Source organism: Pterocles gutturalis, unplaced genomic scaffold (assembly GCF_000699245.1).
Source record: "Pterocles gutturalis isolate BGI_N339 unplaced genomic scaffold, ASM69924v1 scaffold2495, whole genome shotgun sequence".
Taxonomy (NCBI): Eukaryota; Metazoa; Chordata; class Aves; order Pterocliformes; family Pteroclidae; genus Pterocles; species Pterocles gutturalis.
This window is the reverse complement of record NW_010145509.1, coordinates 361-20507: the sequence shown is the minus strand read 5'-3', so window position 1 is coordinate 20507 and position 20147 is coordinate 361. Positions and strand designations below refer to the sequence as shown.

Genomic DNA, 20147 nt, shown 5'->3' with positions numbered 1-20147 from the left:
ACTCCTGCACTTAATACCCTAGGCTCTGCATTAAAAAGTAGCCCATCCTGGAAACAGGATATGATTTTGAAGCTGAGGTTCAGACTAAAACTGCAGTCCCAATAGTGGAGGTCTAAGAGAATTACAAAGCAAGAAAAACTAGTTAGAACAAGTAGTCTTGCTCTGTATGCTGAGTTGCTGCTGCAGTAGTGCTTTTAACATTGTGTGTCTGTCTTTAGATTGATAACAATTTCAGAGAAGTTGCTGACATCAGGCCAAGTTCTGCAGCTCTTGCTGAGATAAAAATTGGAATGGAATTTCCAAGTGAAATCAATAAGAGTTTGAGTAAGATCACAGGATTGAATCTTCAGACACAGAAGTTTCTAATCAATAAATAAGAACATTCAAAACTATCTTTATAGGTTTGTGTATCAGAGTATGTCAGGATCTGTTCCTGCTATGTCTAAACTCAGTCATTAGGGTGTTAGGAATAGATAACACTATAGTCACTTAGTCACACAGAAAAATATTTACATGCTGATGACTTGGTTCCTGGTCATGAAACTGAATGCATCTGAAGTGCTACAGTCAATCATGCCTGGAAAAAGCAGCTAAATTAGAATTGGAATGTTTTTAGTGACCAGATACTGTCCTTATGCATCTTTGTTGTTCACTGGGGTTTTCATTGGATCCTAAAATATTGGACTAATGTGATAATAAGATCAACATATATAATGAAAAGTAAGAAACTGCATGGCAAGTAGGATGAAATAAAAGAAATGCAGAAGGAACAAGGTTGCAGGATGGTGCGATTGGTAGGTGAAATATGACATGAACTGCTGTCCTCTGAGGAGATGAAGCTGGGGCAGGGGAGGGGGGAGACAGATACAAGCAGAGAAGAGGTTGCAGTTGATGAAAATAAAAACAATTAAATTATAGATTCAAATATTTTGGCAGAGACAGAGAGAAGGATGAATTTCAGAGCTTTTATGGATGGGAGAAATGACACGAGTCTTGGAAGTTGGGCATATTCTGCAGTTGCCAACAGTTAAATAAGTTACTAAGGTGTTCTCAAGAGCCCTTAGACTTACTGCCAGAGAAGAACTTGCCGTAACCATTGGCATCTTATTCAGTAATTACTCCCTTTTCTGGGGAAAATTATAGCACAGGCAGATCTCCTCTTAGCATCAGGTCAAAATGTTGATAAACCAGGAGGAATAAACCAGCACACAGCTCTGGATGAGATGTACGAGGGCCCTTGGGCTGATTCATAGCCCTAGGGGACCTCTCTTAAAGCTCCTTTTCCTGTTTCTTCCCATTCTCTCTAGTAATAGGAGAAATTATGTGGGTGTTTCTTCTGTCTCCTCTTCTCTGCAGTTTTAAGCCTGCTTTTAAGAAAATGTCTTTGTAATTTGAAAAAATTATTTACTTTCCTGTCTTTGGCCAAAGTTAATCTGCTGTGGGCTTTGTCGCTTGATGTCCTGATTTGACAAGAAGATTTATCTTGGCAAAAGAGACCGGGGGCATATGTCAGAATGCACAAACACACAAAAAAGTCTCTTGTTTTCAAATGGGCCAGGCTGGCAGTTTTTATGGTACATAAGGTTCAAAGGTGACAGCCTAATAAAAAAAAAATACAAACATAGTTCAAGCTGACATTAATTTCTTAAAGACTTTTACGATCTTTTAATTTATTCCTGTTGGCTGTTCTGCTATGGTTACAAGCTACATTAATATGTGATCTAAGTGGTTAGTTGGGACTTTTTAGACAGATCAAGTAGATTGAAATATGAAGATTGCTTCCCTTTTTAAAGTTCATGCTAGAGCTTCAGATCTTCCTCCTGAGTCTTTCAAAGTTCCCTGTTTTCATTGCCAGTGATCTAATTTGATTTTTTTATGAAGTCTGCCCTCTTGTACTACTGTATGCACTTTTTAATGAGATTTGGAATATAAATGGAGTTTTGCAGGCCAGACCTGGCAAACAACAAGGTATATAGTACATTATGATCTCAACAGAGTCCAAAGGCTAATAAACCTTGGATATCCATTTTACAGTAACTTTTATTTGTTGATGTATAAGCAACTCGGATCAAATCCAACTCTTAATCCAACACAGTTATCAGAATTATTTTCAAATCTGTTTTGTGAAACTGCCTAGCCTTCTTTACTCAGATTTACTAGTAATTGTCAACCAATTTGACGAATATGTTATTGGATTTCTTCAAATTGCTGTGATAACTAGGCTGTTTACCCTTGTGCTTAATTGATGTCCCAGATGCTCTTGTGACATGGCAGTTTCACAGGACATGGTATAATAGTGATAATGATGAGTATGGTCACACTTCAGAAATGGGCTTAACCAGAAATGTGAATGTAATAGATAAAGGACATAGAGCTGGAGCTTTCTTCTTCCCTCCCACCCCTTATGTTTCTTCAGCAGCAGCACCCAACATGGGCTGCAGACTCCAGGTTAAATGAAATAATCCTGATAGAGTGGCTGTACAGTCTCCTCTGTCCATGTAGCAGATTGTGTCATTCTAAAGAAATACAATAGTGCATTAAAAATAGAGCAATGTGTGCTCACCCTTCAACAAATTCAACCAAAAGTGATTTTAGTAAAATAAGACTTAAAGAATATCTAAAGAAATGCAGTTGTTGGCTGCAGATTGTTTTGTCATTCTGTAATTAATTTGGGAATAATTTCTTTTCCCTGTAAACATGGTGAAATCTTACTGGAGCTAGGAAAATAACATTTGCATATGTTTGCTCCATAGGAGAAAGCTGGAAGTGGACTGTTTGTGGTTGTGAGGTGGTTTTTTTTTATTTTTAGTGGATCCTTAAAATGTGTCAGTATCTTAACATGTCAGTCTGTGTTCCCTTTGAATTTTGGGATGCTTGGAGGAGGATCTGTGGAAGCTAGAGATGAATGAAATTTACACAGAAGGCTCAGAAATGCAAGTTTGTGTTGTAATAACAGTCTGAGGAGAAGTTGAGCATTAATCATAAGCCTATTTTTCCACTTGTCTGTTTGATTGTCTTTTCGTGACTAGATCCTGATAAATTCACTTGAATGCCCTATTTCTTTGTCTTGATGTTTGTCTAGCTTGCTTCCTTTTTTTTTTTTTTTTGTGTATGTGCGCAGGCTGTTGGTTGGTTTGTTTGTTTTCCCTATTTCAAAGCACTTGGTTACGGAAGTCCTTAATAATGTCTTGGCTCTGCTTAATTGACTTATTTCTTGCCTCAGTAAGTTTTGAACTGCATATGTATAGATGGGTAAGGACGTATTTGGAGCCTTTGTCAAAGAAACAAATCAAATGGCAGTCATGATTGAGGAGGTCTGTGAAGAGCATGTGCAGGAAAGGGAGAGGCTAATGGTGGGTTACGGTCAGACCACAATTTTCAGTCTCCACAGAAATTCCACATGTGCCTTGGGTCAGCTTGATTTGCTGAGAAATTGTTGGAAGTTAGGGCTGAGATTCAACTCTGACAGGATCCAGTCGGGTATGTGAAACTGTTCTAATAACGCGTAAAAGGCTTCTGTCAGCGGTGGCTTGCCACATGTGCAACCCTGTCCCCAAAGTGCTTCTTTTAAATCAACTCAGCAGTTTCTTCATTTATTTACCTTTATTTTAAAGGAAAGGGGAAAAAAGCATGGTTCTTAAGGTCTAAACACCAGATAGTTAAAGTTCACTGACGGTGTATGTAGCAGTTATGTAACTCTTCTTACAAATTATAATGTGTCTTGGTTTTCTTTCTTTTTCTTTACAGTTTGTGGCCCATCCAAACTGTCAGCAACAGCTACTGACAATCTGGTATGAAAATCTCTCAGGATTACGGGAGCAGACCATAGCTATCAAGTGTCTGGTTGTGCTGGTTGTGGCATTGGGCCTTCCATTTCTAGCCATTGGTTATTGGATTGCACCATGTAGCAGGGTACTGACTTTTATAAATTGCATATCTTGTACTATTCTGGGAATTCTTTTTCAGTTGCTGGCATTCAAAATGCAATATTGTACCTCTAATTCTGCTGCTTCCAAATTTTAACCAATTATGCTATTTTTAGTAATCTCTAGCCTTGAGCCAAAGATGCTATTTGTTTTATTTGCACTGTAAAGAGGGGACCACAGTGATGAAATATGAAAATAAGTTGTTAAGTTTAAAAAAGAAAAAAACCTCTTGACTAAGAGTTCTTTTTATTTTTCCTTTTTTTTTTTTTTTGTTAAATTTCCATAGTTCACCTCACAATCTATGCTATGTATTTGTATGAGTAACATCGATTTTTTTGAAAGTCACCACTCAGATTCCATAATAGGTCTCTGGTGGCCTCTTAAGATCTGATGCTGTTTCCATATAAACCATTAGCAGAACATCTGTTGACTTTACTGGTGCAGAACTTAAGATTAAGTAAAATATTTGTTATTACTGCCCTACGAGGTCTGTTTACCAGGTGAACAAAAGAACAAAAATTAAACTAAATACAGTATTCCAACCATGTCGTAGGGTATATTTGTAAAAGAGGGAAACTCTAAACACCTTCTTAAAATGATATGGAAATACATGGGTGCTTCCAGCTTTCCTCGTGATCTCACAATGAAAATAACAGCAGTTTCTTTGAAATCCTTCCAGTCTGTAACATGTGAATTGTCTGCAAATGAAGCATATTGATAGATATTTGGTAAATCAGAAGGAAGAAAGACGTTTTCTCTGTAACATTAACTTTTAAAAAAAAGTGGTCTTTAAATTCTATTTCCTTAACAAGTGTAAAGCAAGAAAATGTAAGTTTCACTCATTTATGTTTTGCTTTTGTAGTTCACCTCAAAAAGGATAAGATTTTGCTCATCTCTTGCATATTTCAAGGGAATCTGGTGTTTTCTCTGGGTTAAATATTTATTTAGTTAAAGATAAACCTTTATGAAAATAGCATAATTGTTACTCATTATTCTCTGAAATGTCACTTTCTATGATTATCTGTTGTAAAGATATTCCTCACTCACGGCTCCATATCAAAGAAACGTAATAATATATTTTTTTAGCTAGTTTCTAATATGGAAAAGTGACATTTGTCCTTGAGCTTTAATTCCCAGTACCAGAAACACCTGACATTTTTCCTGGTGCTCATGTCAAATAAAAGTACTGTACATTCAGATCAGTTGTTTGATATTGTAATTACAAAATGCTTTCTGAAGGTCAGGAGCAGGAAGGGAACCTGAGATTGTACAGGTAGTAAATGCTGTGTAGTGTGTGCTGATCTGCTTAGTTCATAGTAGCTGACCCCAGTTTCAGGAGAACCGTTCCTTGAAATAAGACAGCTACTTCTAGTTCCCCATCTGCTGAACTTGTTTTTTTTTCTTGTTATATAATACTGCTAATAATGCAGCTCTTGACAGGGGATTTTGGATTACTGAATAATGGTAATGTATGTGCATGTTAGAATGGTATATTAATATTAATAAAGATCAGGCATTATTTGCAGAGCCATATATTGTTCTGTTGTACTGAAGGCGACAGGAGACCTTTGGCCTTAAGAGGTATGCAGCAGCTAGGATGAAGTCTGTCCAGCACCTATGTTACCAGATTTTGTACAGAGACAAGTACCATCCTGCTCAGGCCACAGAAAGGGGGTGTGTTCCAAAGGTACCGCTCCTTCCAAAGGGAAGCAGGCTGGGAAGGACAAGTGGACTTACGTGTGCATTTCTAGCAACAAGTCTCCAAAGAGTATGTTAAGGAATCTCGGCGCCATCTCTATGCTTGAGCCAATGCACGAACTGCTGTCTGTGGTGCAGCCTCACCAATTCGTTCGCCGGGTACAAGGTGGGGCGGTCACAGCAGCACTGCCAACGTGAGACCTTTGCAGCCTAAATAAAGGATACTGGCAGTATTGCCCTTAGAGGGGTGGGCTGTAGCTTGGCACTTGAGCTGCTGGCTTGCAGGAAAAGACTAGTACTGGTGGGGTCACAGACTGTTCTTTTTCATGCAGTGAATAACAGTGACAGGCCCGTTGCTCTTTCGAGTGTGATCTTCTGTGGAGACAGCTGGTCCTCTCTTCTGGTGCAGAAGCACTGCCTCTGCTGTTGCTGTTTTGTCCTTCTACTAGGTGCAGATGTTCATGAAGTCAGCTGAATTTATTTGAAAATGGTATATTTCTGATATTGTCCTTCATACTCCATTGTAATGGAACAGTCTGATTTTTAGTAGACACAGTTTATTTATTTGGGACTTTGAGCTCTGAGTATGTAAGTTCTGTGAATGGAATACAATAATCAGAGCTGAGGAGGTGAGTCTGTAATTTTTCCTAGACCTAGGTTACAGTCATAGGCAAGCTAATAGTACTCTCTTGTAGGTAGAGAAAGCATTTTGCTATTTGGACATTTTATTTATTTATTTTCCAGGATCTTGTTTCCACCCCCCCATTGGTATCTGTGGCCATTAGATCAAACTCTGTCTGGTCACTGCCATTGTATGTTGTTAATTCATTGGAGTTTTTCCCCTCAAACATTTGCCATCTAGTGTTAATGGAGTAGCATGAACACTCACTAACATGCTCCCATGATGCTGCCTTTGGGAGACTTGTGTCTGAAATGATAAAGCACCACTTTCCAGTTCAGTGCATTTGGAAGAGTATCCTTCAAAAATGAAGGTTCGAACTGTACTGAGCTCTGAGTGCCCATTTATGCTCCTGAAATACCTGATGAAAGAGTTTGTTTCTTTGAGGAGACTGAGTGACTGCTTTCATTCTGCCTTTGCAGCTTGGAAGAATTCTTCGAAGCCCATTTATGAAATTTGTGGCACATGCAGCATCCTTCATTATTTTCCTAGGCCTGCTGGTGTTCAATGCTTCAGACAGATTTGAAGGCATAACAACACTGCCGAATGTGACTGTTACTGATTACCCTAAGCAGATTTTTAGGGTGAAGACTACCCAGTTCACCTGGACAGAAATGCTGATCATGGTATGGGTACTTGGTAAGTATATTGCCCTTTCATCTCTTTGTCAACTGTTTTCCTGCAGATAGAAATCCTAAAAGAAAGGAGAGAAGCCCAGGTCCCAAACCTTTGCTCCAGCTGCTGGGCATTTAGGATAAGCCCTTAGGGCAGATAACAGTGTGTTAGAAATAGCGAGAGCATCAGAGCGTCTCTGTGCTGCCCCTTTTGCAGCATGGGATAAAATAAATTCTAGCATTTGTAACACAAGCACAGATTTGCTGAAGAGAACAAGACAGAAATTATAGTTTACTGAAATGATTTGCTTAGATAGAATCAGGAAGCCTCCGCTGTAGTACATGCTGTAAGTTCAGGAGTTCCTGCTGCTGGGTGTTAATGTGCCAGCACATCAGTGCTTATGCAGCACTGCTGCTTAGGTAGAAAGTGGGGAAATCACAGTTTCTAGTAGTGTCAAGGGGCTAATGAGTCAATTCTCATTACTCTTTCTTTTTTTTTTTTTTTAATTTTTTTCTTCACAAAACCTAATCAGCTGTCAGTCCTGTTGAAACTCTGTATGGCAAAAAATGCTATCTTCTGGAATTTCATCAAAGTCAGGTGCTTTCTGTAGCAAAATGTCAGCCATATGATAATGTAGCATTCTCAGCTTTTACAGGCTGCAGAAGAGAAAGTCTCTGTATGGCAAAAAATGCTATCTTCTGAAATTTCATCAAAGTCAGGTGCTTTCTGTAGCAAAATGTCAGTTAGCCACATGATAGTGTAGCATTCTCAGCTTTTACAGGCTGCAGAAGAGAAAGTACTGTGGCTGCTGCATAGAGGTGCCCCACTCTGCCTCTTGAATCACCTGTAACTCCTGGTTTAAGCACTGCTTTGTCTTAAGCTCTGTTGGAGTAGGGAGGTGCATATCCCTTGTATGCTCCCTTCTGGTAATCCCACTTTATACTCACGGGGAGCTGCCTCTTCATTTGACAGAAGGCAAGGATGGAGATTTTGGTGGTCTCAGCCACTGGGATAAATTTCTTGGGCACTCGAAACAACCAGCCTCAGGCCAATCCAGTGCATGGCTGCTGCGAGTATGGTTGGGGGGACAGCAGTGCCCCTTCTGAATTACCCAGCCAGGGAAACAAGGAACAAAGTTGGGGTGTTGTCCTTTTGTTGGTTTTGGAGGGGTTTTTTTCCAAATAAACTTTTCTGCACTAAGAAAAATTCTTGATTCCCAATAACTGCACTCTAGCTAACGATGAGGCTGTGATCTGGATTAATTCCATGTAAATGAATATCTGAGGAGAAGTTTGAGTAAGAAAAATGAGTTAACATAGCCAATTCCACTTTCTGTGCTGAAAAGCGTCTTATTCCGTGAAGTGGGAGAACCAGTTTTATAATTCTGACATTTATGTTTGGTTATCAGTATAGCTGGGTAGTTGTTCTTCTCTGTTAAAATTAACCCTTCTGATTCAGAACTGTTTTATGAAAGGAAATGGTAAGGAAATGAGAGGAGGTCTTTTTCAACATTTAACATTTTTCCTTCTTCAGAAGCACAGCATGCTGTCATGGTGCTAGGCTATAATGCTTTCACTGCAAAGTCATGGCTCTACGCTATCCTGTGTGGAGATGGTTGAGCTTTATCCCCACATATTAGTATCTTGCCACTTGATCAACCCTGTTGAAACCAAGAGAGCCTTACTCAAGGTGTAATGATGACTCTGTGACACTGCAAATAAATAAAATTTTGCTCCATTTGTGCCACCTGGTTTAATAAAATGGGAAAATGTGGAGATTTTAAATGAAAATAGTTTGGCCAACATTGCTATGTCTTTTCATTTCATGTTGCAGGTATGATGTGGTCAGAATGCAAGGAGCTGTGGCTGGAAGGACCCAGGGAATATATTTTGCAGTTATGGAATGTTTTGGATTTTGGGATGCTGTCCATTTTCATTGCTGCTTTCACAGCGAGGCTTCTAGAATTCCTGCAGGCCACAAAAGCACAGCAATATGTGGACAATTACATTGAGGAGAATGACCTCTCTGAGGTCACACTTCCTCCAGAAATAGAATATTTTACTTACGGTGAGTTTAACTTTTCTGCCACACAGAGCTGAACATAGGGGAAGTGGTAGAACGCACTAGCATTTCAAAGCCTTAAAATAAAGATTTGCATGTGTTTGTGTTCGTAGTGTTGTCTGACCATTTCTGCTGCGATATTTTTGTTTCTATGCTATTTAAACAATAGTTGTTATGATGCTTATTTGACAAATAAGTTTGACAATATATTAAAAACAAACAATAGGCATAAGGACAAAATATATAAAATGTAGCTGCCCATAATTTTGTTGTAACTGTTTATACTAGAGCTAAATTTGACTCTCTTGACTTTAAACATTTGCAAGCTATATTTTATTTTTTGACTTGGTACACAACAGATAGAATTTTGATGTGGTTTTTTTTAATTGTTCGATACAGTAATTCATATTTGTAAAGATCTATCAGCATTTCCTGCTGCAGGAAGGATACTGGAACAAGTAAAGATCTGCCCAAATAGAATAAAAGTACTAAATAGTTATTGTAGTGCAGAAATTCTAATTAAAGGTGTGATGAATCTGTATTTGCAACACCAGCAAAAGCTGTTTTTGCTGTTGGTGGATTTTAGCGTATGCTTTATCAATATGTTACAATAGCAGACTTGTTTTGTTATTTACATTAATTGCTATATAATCAGAGTGAGTTTGTACATATGTAAATGCACATTTAGAAACACATGGTATTTTGATATCAAACACATTTTAATTTCATGGTATTTTACTAAGATGGTGCATTAATTCAGGTAGCAAACAATTTATGAATTTATATGTAACTCAGTTGCTTCTGTGCACATTGTGGGTAAAAACCACGGTCCTACTTCCATTGAGGTAAATGGCAAAAATCTTCATGAGTTCATGGAGAACGAGGTTATATCCTGGACTTGTACCAATGGCAAAAGCTTAGTGTGGTTACATTAATAAACGTTAATTGTTTATTACTTAACACTGTTAACTTCCCATCAATAAAATGCAAAATATGAATACATTTCTGTCTTCAGCATAGTGCTTTGAAGATAGCTAATAATATAGTCATGTTAAGAAAAGCAATATGGAATTATTTATTTTTATATAGTTCAGATTAGAAATCTGCAAACTGCTTAAGAAAAGGTCATGTTTCTTCAAGTATAGTTTTTGTTCTAGCAAAAGATAATATAACTTACATTCATCATTAGTGACTTAAAGGAAATAGGAATAGAGTAGCAACTACTAGACCCTCCAAATATTTGTCTCAACTAAATTCAGACATGTTCATGGAAAATCCTGTCAAGATTTATTTTTTAAACATTGTGATGAATGAGTAACTCCTTATATTGACCCCTATATTTCATATTTTCCAGCTAGAGATAAATGGCTCCCATCTGATCCTCAGATAATATCTGAAGGCCTTTATGCAATTGCTGTTGTTCTTAGCTTTTCTCGGATTGCGTATATCCTGCCTGCAAATGAGAGTTTTGGGCCCTTGCAGATTTCACTTGGAAGGACTGTTAAGGACATCTTCAAGTTTATGGTCCTTTTTATTATGGTGTTTCTTGCATTTATGATTGGAATGTTCATACTGTATTCCTACTACCTGGGAGCTAAACTAAACCCAGCCTTTACAACGTAAGTATGAAGTTACATTTAAGTAAAAAGCTGATATGAAACTTCCAGTTTTTCACTAAGGTAACAAAATCTGCGAGATATTGTATGCTCTCTCCTAGCATTAAAATAAAACTGAAGACAGTTGAAGTTGGTGGGAAATTATGTATCTCAGAACCTTAGAAAGCAGAATGCAAAAGACCAATTTTTTCCTACTTGTATGATGGAAGCTTTCATTGCAGTCTAAAATAATTTTACCTGTTTTTACCTGTATGTTATGATAATCAGACAGACTTGTGGACAACCAATTGCAAGAAAACATTACTGATTTCTCCTGAATGACATTTTCCTAGAGCAACTGCTAGAACTGTAATCTTCATCAGACCTAACTGATACCCAGATTTAGCCATGGTGTTAATAATAGGCCTCCAGATAATTCTGTCAAGAAACAGAGTTAGTGATTCTGGAGATAGCAATTTTTTTTCTCTCTCTTAGACTGGTATTGAAAAAAATTTATGAATGGCATTGGACTCTCTTGGATCAGGTTTACAATTTACATCATAATTGTTAGTCACAGGAATACAGAAGAATGGTACTTATAAGTGTCTCTTCATTCAATTAGATGGTTTTCTGTGATCTCAGAAGTTTTTTGTTTGGTTGTTTGGGTTTTTTTACTTCCTGAAACAAGGTGATGCTGGAAGTGGTAAGTATTTAGGACATTCTAAACCAGAAGTACCTCCACAGGATTGTGAAATTCTTTTCCTTTTCTCACATCTTTCTACAGGAGGCATGACTTCTGTAAAATCTGACGTATTTTCATGTAGTTGATTCCATTACTTCTACTTAATTTTAGCCTGATTTTTGCACTTACTCTTACTCATTGTCCTTTCTTTAGGTAAATAATGCAATATAATGATACTTTTGTTACAGTATTTGATATCAGGTGTCTAGTACGCATACTATCGGAATGCTTATTAATATTCATTGCTTAAACAGTGTTGTTATTTTGCTAGACTATACGGCCATTAGTATATTATTTGTATTTTTAAATAATTTATCAGTGGTAAAACAGGTAATTCAAGATATGTATACTGGCATATGTTAGCTATACTTACTAAAATACAGCTGTCGCTTCACTTCTTGGCAACACAGAGGAAGAAGTCATTTCCAGTAAATTGTGTAAGGTACAATGGAAGACATATTTTAAAAGTAGGATCAAAATTTTTATTGAATATCATCATCTCTTAGCTTGCATTCATGAGCTCACCTCTCAGTGAGGTAGGATAGAGCTTTACAGTGAACAGTGTCCTCACTGCATGACAAGTCAACCTGTCGCAATGTTTCCTGAGTGGAAAGAGGAATGGCAGCATAAGGAGGAGATCTTGTAGAGGATCCACTCTTAAAGGCCCTGGAGGCTTGAAGAGCTCTCTGGCAGCTCACTGAGAGCCCTTGGCAGCTCAGTTCCTCAGGAATCACACAGACCATGGGATGGAGACAGGAGCATAGATCCAGAGCTTTAAGAGTAGAGGTGCCTGCTGTTGAAGTGCCTGGCTCCTACTGATTTCAACAAGTCTTGAACAAATGCCATGAAATCTGTTTGGTTTGTCAGTTTTGTTGCTGAATCTGCTGCTACCCACTTCTGAGTGCACCCCTCCTAATGGAAGGTTTAATTAGAAGCTCTTGAAAGAGTTTCCTTCCCATCAGCCGCATTTTTAGCTTTGTTAGGATAGGAAAGGTCTGCCCCCTGCAGTTAGAGTGGAAAATAATGAGTTGAGAATATAATTCATCTCAAAACCTGGAAATATTATACTTCTCTAGTTCCTGGACTATTATTTTGCATGTATTATTACAACTGTTTTATGTATGATGGATAGATGGAGCACAGTGGAGAAATCAAACAATCTTTATTTCCTACAGAGTGGAAGAAAGTTTCAAGACCTTATTTTGGTCAATATTTGGCTTGTCTGAAGTAACCTCTGTTGTCCTCAAATATGATCATAAGTTCATAGAGAACATTGGTTATGTTCTTTATGGCATCTACAATGTAACGATGGTGGTAGTTCTGCTCAACATGCTGATTGCTATGATCAACAGTTCCTATCAAGAAATCGAGGTAGGACTCTGTTTTCAAGTTGTTGTCTTTTGTTAGGTTGAAAAAGGGCAGAATTATTAGGAATTATTTCAATTAGCATGTCTTGATATGCAAAAATACAATTAAGAGATTACGTCATTTCAGGAGATCACAAACAACACCACATTCCTAGAACTGACTTTATCTAACACCCCAGCCAAGCTGCAGAACCTTACAGCATCTGAACAAGTAGTTCATCTTATGCCACATATATGCATCTGAGGAGATGTCTTCTATCCCCAAAGCTTGAAATCTAAAGTAATGTTCAAATGAAGACTGCTGGGAAGTGGAAACCAAAGTTACTGGGTGTAACCTTTTAGATATGGGTGGTTCATTCCCAGTTTCCTTAGGATGCTTATTGCATGTTTCCTTAACATAGTGCATTTCAATCTTTGATGGATCATTAGGATACAAGTTAAATGTACTTTGATATGTTCTTTAATGGAAATCTGATTTTTAGTTCCAATCCTCAAACTTTTTAGCTAAATGTGCAGGAATGTGTCATTGCTGTGCATACTTTATTACGTTTGTATGCCTCTGTGGTATACGTGGAGTATGATACAGGTGCTTATCTTCGTGGTTGTTGCGACTGAGTCACACTTGGCAATGCCTACATTATTTTTTTGTAAAATATGCTTTTTTTTTCTGCTTTAGGTGCAATATTCAAACTTGATTCTAGGTTTGCTGAGCTGTGCCATATGCCCTGAAAATTCAATGGCAGTATTTTTCCAAATCTGCCAAATGTCTCAGTTGAATGAATACTTGAATTTCACACAAAGTTATTGGCTATGTTGCTTATTAAAAGATATATATTTTATTTAAATTTCATTATGATGATATTTTCATTTTTAAATATAATTAATTGGAGTATTTAGCATCCAACTCAGTAAAAAAAATCAGTAAATTTGAAGTAGAGAAAATACTTGGGTTTTAAAAAATAAATGCCAAGTTGCTGAAATGAAAATAAAAGTACATTCCTAGTGCCGGTTTTCCAGACCATAAATTCTGATATTATTCAAAGAGTTCTGTGTGCATTCACATAGATGCATGCGCACACCCACACTAGCAGGAAAGACAAAAGGTTATCTAAGGCATAGTGTACAAATGGTTGTGTCATATCTGGTATTTTCAGTGACTTCTGGGAAATGTCAGTGAATTCATCAGGAGAAAAATAGTTATAATAAACAAACTTTTCACCTTTGGAGTAAACCAAGTCCAGCCTTGGAATACTTCAGTAAGAATGTATCAGGACAAAATCAGTTTGTCAGTTTTTAACACAATTTCTTCATGACAACAAAGTTTATATTTTCTGTACTCCATTATAAATCAGTTACTTTTCATAGTTATGTAAAAAGCTGTGAGTACCATTTTAAACCATGTCTGCCTTTAAGCTAATACTTTGTCACTTGTGTGAATACCAAATTCATGTGACCACTTTAGTGAGAAAAACAAGACTTCAAAAAAACCAAAAAAGTTCCACTTTAAATAGCAAGGAGTTTATATGTCGGCTTTCACTCAGTGCAAAAATAACATTTGTTTAAATGGTTCACATGCTTTAACTAAGTATTGTCAATGAAATGTTGCCATAAAAAGACAGCTGAAATTTAGTTCAAATAGACTTGATAAAGTGGTTGCATTTTTGCAGAACTACTGGGAGTCTAACTAGCAAGCAAATAACACTGTAAAAACAGAAGGGGTAGATATTAAGAGAAGTTGCATTTTTGCATTTCATGAAAACAAAGCACATACCTGTTTTTATATCTCAACACAGGATGACAGTGATGTAGAGTGGAAGTTTGCTCGTTCTAAACTTTGGTTATCATATTTTGATGATGGAAAGACATTACCTCCACCGTTCAGTCTTGTACCAAGCCCCAAATCTTTTTTCTATTTCATCATGAGGATCATTAACTTTTCTAAGTGCAGGAGGAGACGGCTACAGAAGGACATTGAAATGGGAATGGGCAATTCCAAATCTAGGGTAGGTATTGAAATCTTTTCGCTGCAGTGAAGAATTGGGTGACCATTCCAGCATTTGTCTTTTCTTTACATTTTAGGGAATAATCTGTGCTGCTGATGATAGTATGGTAATTGGTCAGCATTTATATTCATAGATCTGTATTTCTGATTGCCTAAGTGTACTGCATGAAAAAAAAAAGCAATAAATTTTCTTAAGACAACAAGGTCTAATGACTGGAAAAACACAGTTAAAACAAAAATAACTGAGTATTCAAAGACGCAAATAATTCCCACAAGGAATGACTTAAATATTGACTAAAGATGCTTTTGACCTCCATTAGAAAGATTTTTACTTCATGGTAAAAAAAAAAAAAAGGCTGGTTAAGGAGAGGAAACTTGGCCTTTCACTAGGACAGGAAAAGGATAGTGTGGTCAGTATAATATTTACTTCCTACTGTCAAAAGCTATGTTTGCAACAGAAGACAACAGGAAAGAGGGGTGACTGGTAATAATAATCTTGAGCATTTCCGTAAGATTCTACATTTGGGTATTTAAATGTTCTTTACAAATAGTAATGGAATGCAGTGTCACAACACCTGTGTGAGAATTAGGTAACAATTCCCCTTGTTTTACTGATGGCAAACTGGGGCACAGACAGGTTAAAGAGGATGCACATAGCTTTTTTTTTTTATACTTAGGCTTAAGGCCCTGTGTATTACAAAGACTGAAAGCAATACTTTGAAAAGAATTGTTATTTGTTTTACTGTAAACTACCAGAAATGTCAAATCTAATATTTTCTGAAAGATCTTTCTGGAGCGTAGGACTTCTGAGCTGTTGGTACTGAATGTTCAATAAAGAAAATATTTTCTTCAGTTTTCTGTAGGCAGTGAAAAGTAGATACATGTTAATAAAAATGTCAGCTTAAATCAGTTTAGCTAGAAGCACTTTTTTGATACTAACTGCTTATCTTTAGCTCTGTAGTGCTCTGAGTGCCTGAACTTCATCAGTTCCCTCCAGTCACTGTACAAATGTGTTTAAAACACAAAACAAAGCAAAGAACCCTCAACACCCCAGGATACACTTTTATAACAAAGCATTCAGTAGTACTGACATATCATACAGCAGTACTTACTGTCATACTTAGAATGTAAGTCACTAAAGAACTAAAATCCTGTCTGAGTCACTGTTGAGACAGGCCAGGTGGAGCTAGTTTTCTTGGGCTGCAAACCAAATTATTTTTCCCTGGGAAAGGCAGCCCACAGTCTCCTCTGTCAGGCTGGGCTGGCACACTGTTTTATACTCTACAAAGATGAATTTTGTCCCACTCCCTAATAAAAATGGTGGCTGAGCTGATGTCTCATTGCCCACAAGAAGGTGAGCAACCTGGAGTAGGTGAAAATAGCCCACTTGTGGCCCAGCTGAAGTGACAGGCGGTATGCAGTACAGGCACAGTATACACGACAGTTACGGAAATCATCGAACTTACTATATAGATGCAGGCTGACTTCACTTTTCTCCTTAATCCTCCAGAGAGGTCAGCTGTCATTGATACAGTGACTTTTAATTGACCACACAGAAATTTAATGACAGATACAGATAGGGGGTTGACCCTTCTATGGATATATATTTTTTACTTCACCCTCACCAATGTATCTGAGAGAAGAGTTAGGTCCCTAATTTGGTAGTAACAAACCTTCTGCATTGATCACAAAGCCATCTTCTCTGAGGCTTTTTTCCCTTCTGTTTCTAGCCCGCTGCCACAGAAGTCTTAAATTATTTAGGATCTGATGGCTTCATGGTTCTCAAATAGTTGAACAATGACCATTTTTTGAAATATATTACTATTCCTGAAAATGGTGCTTTAGAAAAACACTTGGAACTAAGCAGAAATGGATTTGAGCATGTATTTGTAGTTAAACATATGCTTAAGAGTGCAGATCCACAACAGTTCTTTGTTAAAGCCAGTTTAGAGAGTCTTTTTGCTTTGGCCACCCATCCCTGCTTCCAAGTCATAATTCATTATTTCCTCAGCTGTGAGAACACAATTTCTTTGAAGCTGTGCTATGAATAGGATAGAATGGCTAAAATGATCAGTGTTTAAAAAAAAAACAAACCCAAACCGAAAACAACAAATAAGGCAGTCTCAGTTTCTTTTTTTTTTGGAAATAGTATTCTGATGTAGTGACTATGGAGACATCCCTAAGATGTCTCCAAGAAAAAAAAAATGGAGCTGAATTCTAACTGTGAATTCCATAATATATTTTAATTTTGTCTTATTTCGTCCTAGTTAAACCTTTTCACTCAGTCAAACTCCAGAGTGTTTGAATCACACAGTTTTAACAGCATTCTCAATCAGCCGACACGCTATCAGGTAAGTACGTACATTGGTCACTGTTTTGTGTAATAGAACTGTGTGAAGGTACTAGCAGTTTTCTATGTTTCAAGTACATGTTGCCTTCACCAGATAAAAAAAAACTGTAGAAATCAGACTCCAGGATGCTACTGGAAAAGAGACAGTTATTTTTCAGGCCCCATTATTTGAAGCATTTAAAAAACTAGCCCATACAAAAGTTAGATTTTTGCTTGATGTCCCAGTTTGGAAAGTGTAAGAAGCCAACATGTGAAACTGATTTCTGAGGAAGGGATGCGAAAGCATTGAGCTGACTAGCTTAGCTTTACTTTCCCTTCTTTTCTTCTCATGTGACATTCAACATTCCCACAGATGGGAATGTTCCTTTCCGGTAAAAGGGAGTCTGTCAGATATTACCTTCCTGGTTTATTTTCAGCTCAGAAATAAAAGAAAAAATAGGAACTCTTATTCCCCTAGTGAAAATGTTGAAAGTATGTAATCCACCTGTGCAAATTCTGTTAGACAAGCCCCATGAAATGAGGTATGGTAACACAGTACACGAATATTAGTACATACAAGGAACCCTGGCAGTATGGCTATCATCTTCATGAATACTTTTACAGCTGATGTTGCACTGTCATAATGTAAAATTTCAACCTTTTTTCTTTTTAAAAGGTAAATATCTGTCTCATATCACAAATCCTTTCACATGTGAACTGAGTTTAGCAAGGGTAGACCTACGCTGAAGCTACTTAAAGCCTAAATTAGTGTGTTTGGACATCTCCCTGGTGCCCTATTCCCTACAAAAAGTTGTGATGCTCTGTAAATAAGAGGTAATTGGATGAGAAAGGTGCTTCAGTGTCATGATGAATTTCAGCATGCCACCAAAAAAGCCCATGAGGCAGCTGCTGAATCTGGGACTGCTTTCACTTAACCAGGTGTGAGGGAGATAGTTAAGAAAGAAAAGTGAATAGAGTTTGATTGTATATGCTCACCTGGTTATATAACTCTTTTAATCTGGCAGCAAATAATGAAAAGACTGATAAAACGTTATGTTCTGAAAGCACAAGTGGACAAAGAAAATGATGAAGTAAATGAAGGTAAGAAAGAGACTGCATTTGCAAAATTTGGAGATGATTTTTGTCACATATTGCTTTCCTCCTGTTCCTGCTCTGTGGTGGGGGAAATCTCCTGCCTAGTGAGCGATGAAAAGACTCTTTGCATGAACAGTGCCAGTGGCGTACAAGTCTTTCTAGTGCCCTGGTGCCCGTTTGGTGTTGGCATATATGGGTTTAGATAAGCAAAACAGCACAGAAGAATCATGGTTCATGGACATATTGGTTCTTGCTTTATCAACAATTTTCATAAAGTCCACTTTGAGCAAGTCAGCTAACCCCTGAACCTCTACACAAAGAGGCAGTGCTTTTTGTGTCACGCCCATCTCATTGGTACCTGATGTGTAGATCCAGCCTTGGAAGATACAGTTTTTGAAGTCTGCTATATTCTAAGCAGAAAACTTCTGCATTCTCATGTACTGCAGCTATTTTAAACATAAGTCTAGAGATTTTTCCCTGTTTTGCATCACTAGAGGATTTAGGTATTTTTCCGTAGTCTTTAATTTCATACGTGACACATAATTTCTTGCGGTGGATACTGTGTAAGAATTGAAATGCCTCACACTTGCTGGGAGACTAGTATTTGAATATTTTTAAAAGCTTCTGCTCTTAAAATTAATATCCTATAATGAAAAACATGCTATAACATGCTTGTTATAAGCCTGGCCTTGACAATCATCTTAATTTAAATGTGGTTTTTTCACTTGTGTCAAATTGTAACATAATTTTAAATTGGTTGACTTTTTCTAATTCAAAGGGTGTTGGTAAGGAAGAGGAGAGAGACTCAGAAGCTGTGAGTTTTATTGCCAGCTCTGCCACACTTTTCCTGTGTGATCTTGGCACATCACTTCAGAAAAACTTCTCTTTGCCTTTTCTCTCTCAAAGGGGGATACTAATATTTACCAGCTGCTCAGCAGTGTTGCTGTGATTCATTAATTAACCTACATAGAGGGCTTTTTGAGTCTTTGGTGTTCTGTATACACGTGAAGCACAACATTAGTTTGTTAGACTATCAAAATACTTTTGGTACTGCCTAGGGATGGACACACAGTCACATCTCACTGAGAGTGAAGAAGAGCTAGAGCCTCCTGGCCCACCCCTGCACCTGCTCTCATGAACCTTTTGGAGGAGTAGGAAGTACTCTGAAATATGCACTGATGTCACTTAGCAGAATGGGATTTAATGAATGTTCAATTTTGCTGACAAGTATTTCTTTCCATGATTAATACAGGTGAATTAAAGGAAATCAAACAAGACATCTCCAGTCTTCGCTACGAACTTTTGGAGGATAAGTCCCAAGCAACAGAAGAGTTGGCGATTTTGATACACAAACTCAGTGAGAAACTAAATCCTAACATGTTGAGATGTGAATGATTCAGCAAACGAACCATGGCTTTGACTACAGCACAACTATTTATTGGCAATAATATTTCAGTATCTTATACTTGAAAAATGTATTGTAGATTTTTAGCACTAAATAACTTTATGTACAGCTTCTCTGGAATTTAGTCGTAGGAAATTTTATTAACTCATCACAAAAAGATCGCTCTCTTCATTTTAATTGCCCAAAAGCAAGACTTTTTTTTTTTTGTATTTATGCATTAAAAAGATATAATGGTATGAGTTGCTGGAATTTTAACAGGTTTATGAATACATATGGAGAATTCTTTGCACTAAATTTGCAAGAAAAACAATTAAAATAACAGATACAGCGTAGTACTTGCAGCAACGGGTTATGAATAGGATTTTTCAGAATACGATAAATCAGCTAGAGATCAGTGGAGGATTACTTGAAATCTTTGTTCTTTATTAGTGATGCTAATAATGTGTATAAAGCTGAGAACTCGCGATTACAATGGATTAACGAAATCAGGTAAGTGTGAATGTAACTGTAGTGGCACTGTTTAACATAGATGTATATAGATGTACCCCCAACTCCAGGTTCTTAATGCCGCCTATTTCAAGAGTAAGGACTAGATTTTTTTTTTTTTTAACAATTTTGGAAGGTAATGTGAAC

At 37.2% G+C, this 20147-nt stretch overlaps 1 protein-coding gene across 1 annotated transcript; it reads left to right on the top strand.

The window, feature by feature from the left end:
- Window positions 1-3248: 3248 nt before the first annotated feature.
- LOC104459645 (short transient receptor potential channel 3) lies at window positions 3249-19903 on the top strand. The gene is made up of 10 exons (XM_010085392.1): window positions 3249-3353; window positions 3748-3912; window positions 6726-6942; window positions 8752-8985; window positions 10334-10598; window positions 12492-12687; window positions 14477-14686; window positions 16953-17036; window positions 18040-18115; window positions 19362-19903. The coding sequence occupies exons 1-10, from the start codon at window positions 3249-3251 to the stop codon at window positions 19502-19504; spliced, it is 1695 nt and encodes a 564-aa protein (XP_010083694.1). The 3' UTR covers window positions 19505-19903.
- Window positions 19904-20147: the final 244 nt, after the last annotated feature.

What these genes read in the sequence shown, in the direction of transcription:
- LOC104459645 (XM_010085392.1), top strand. Translation starts at nt 3,249, where the DNA reads ATGGGTAAGGACGTATTTGGAGCCTTTGTCAAAGAAACAAATCAAATG. An exon ending in GATCATGGTATGGGTACTTG is followed by an intron (nt 6,943 to 8,751) that starts GTAAGTATATTG and finishes TTCATGTTGCAG; the next exon opens with GTATGATGTGGTCAGAATGC. An exon ending in AATAGAATATTTTACTTACG is followed by an intron (nt 8,986 to 10,333) that starts GTGAGTTTAACT and finishes CATATTTTCCAG; the next exon opens with CTAGAGATAAATGGCTCCCA.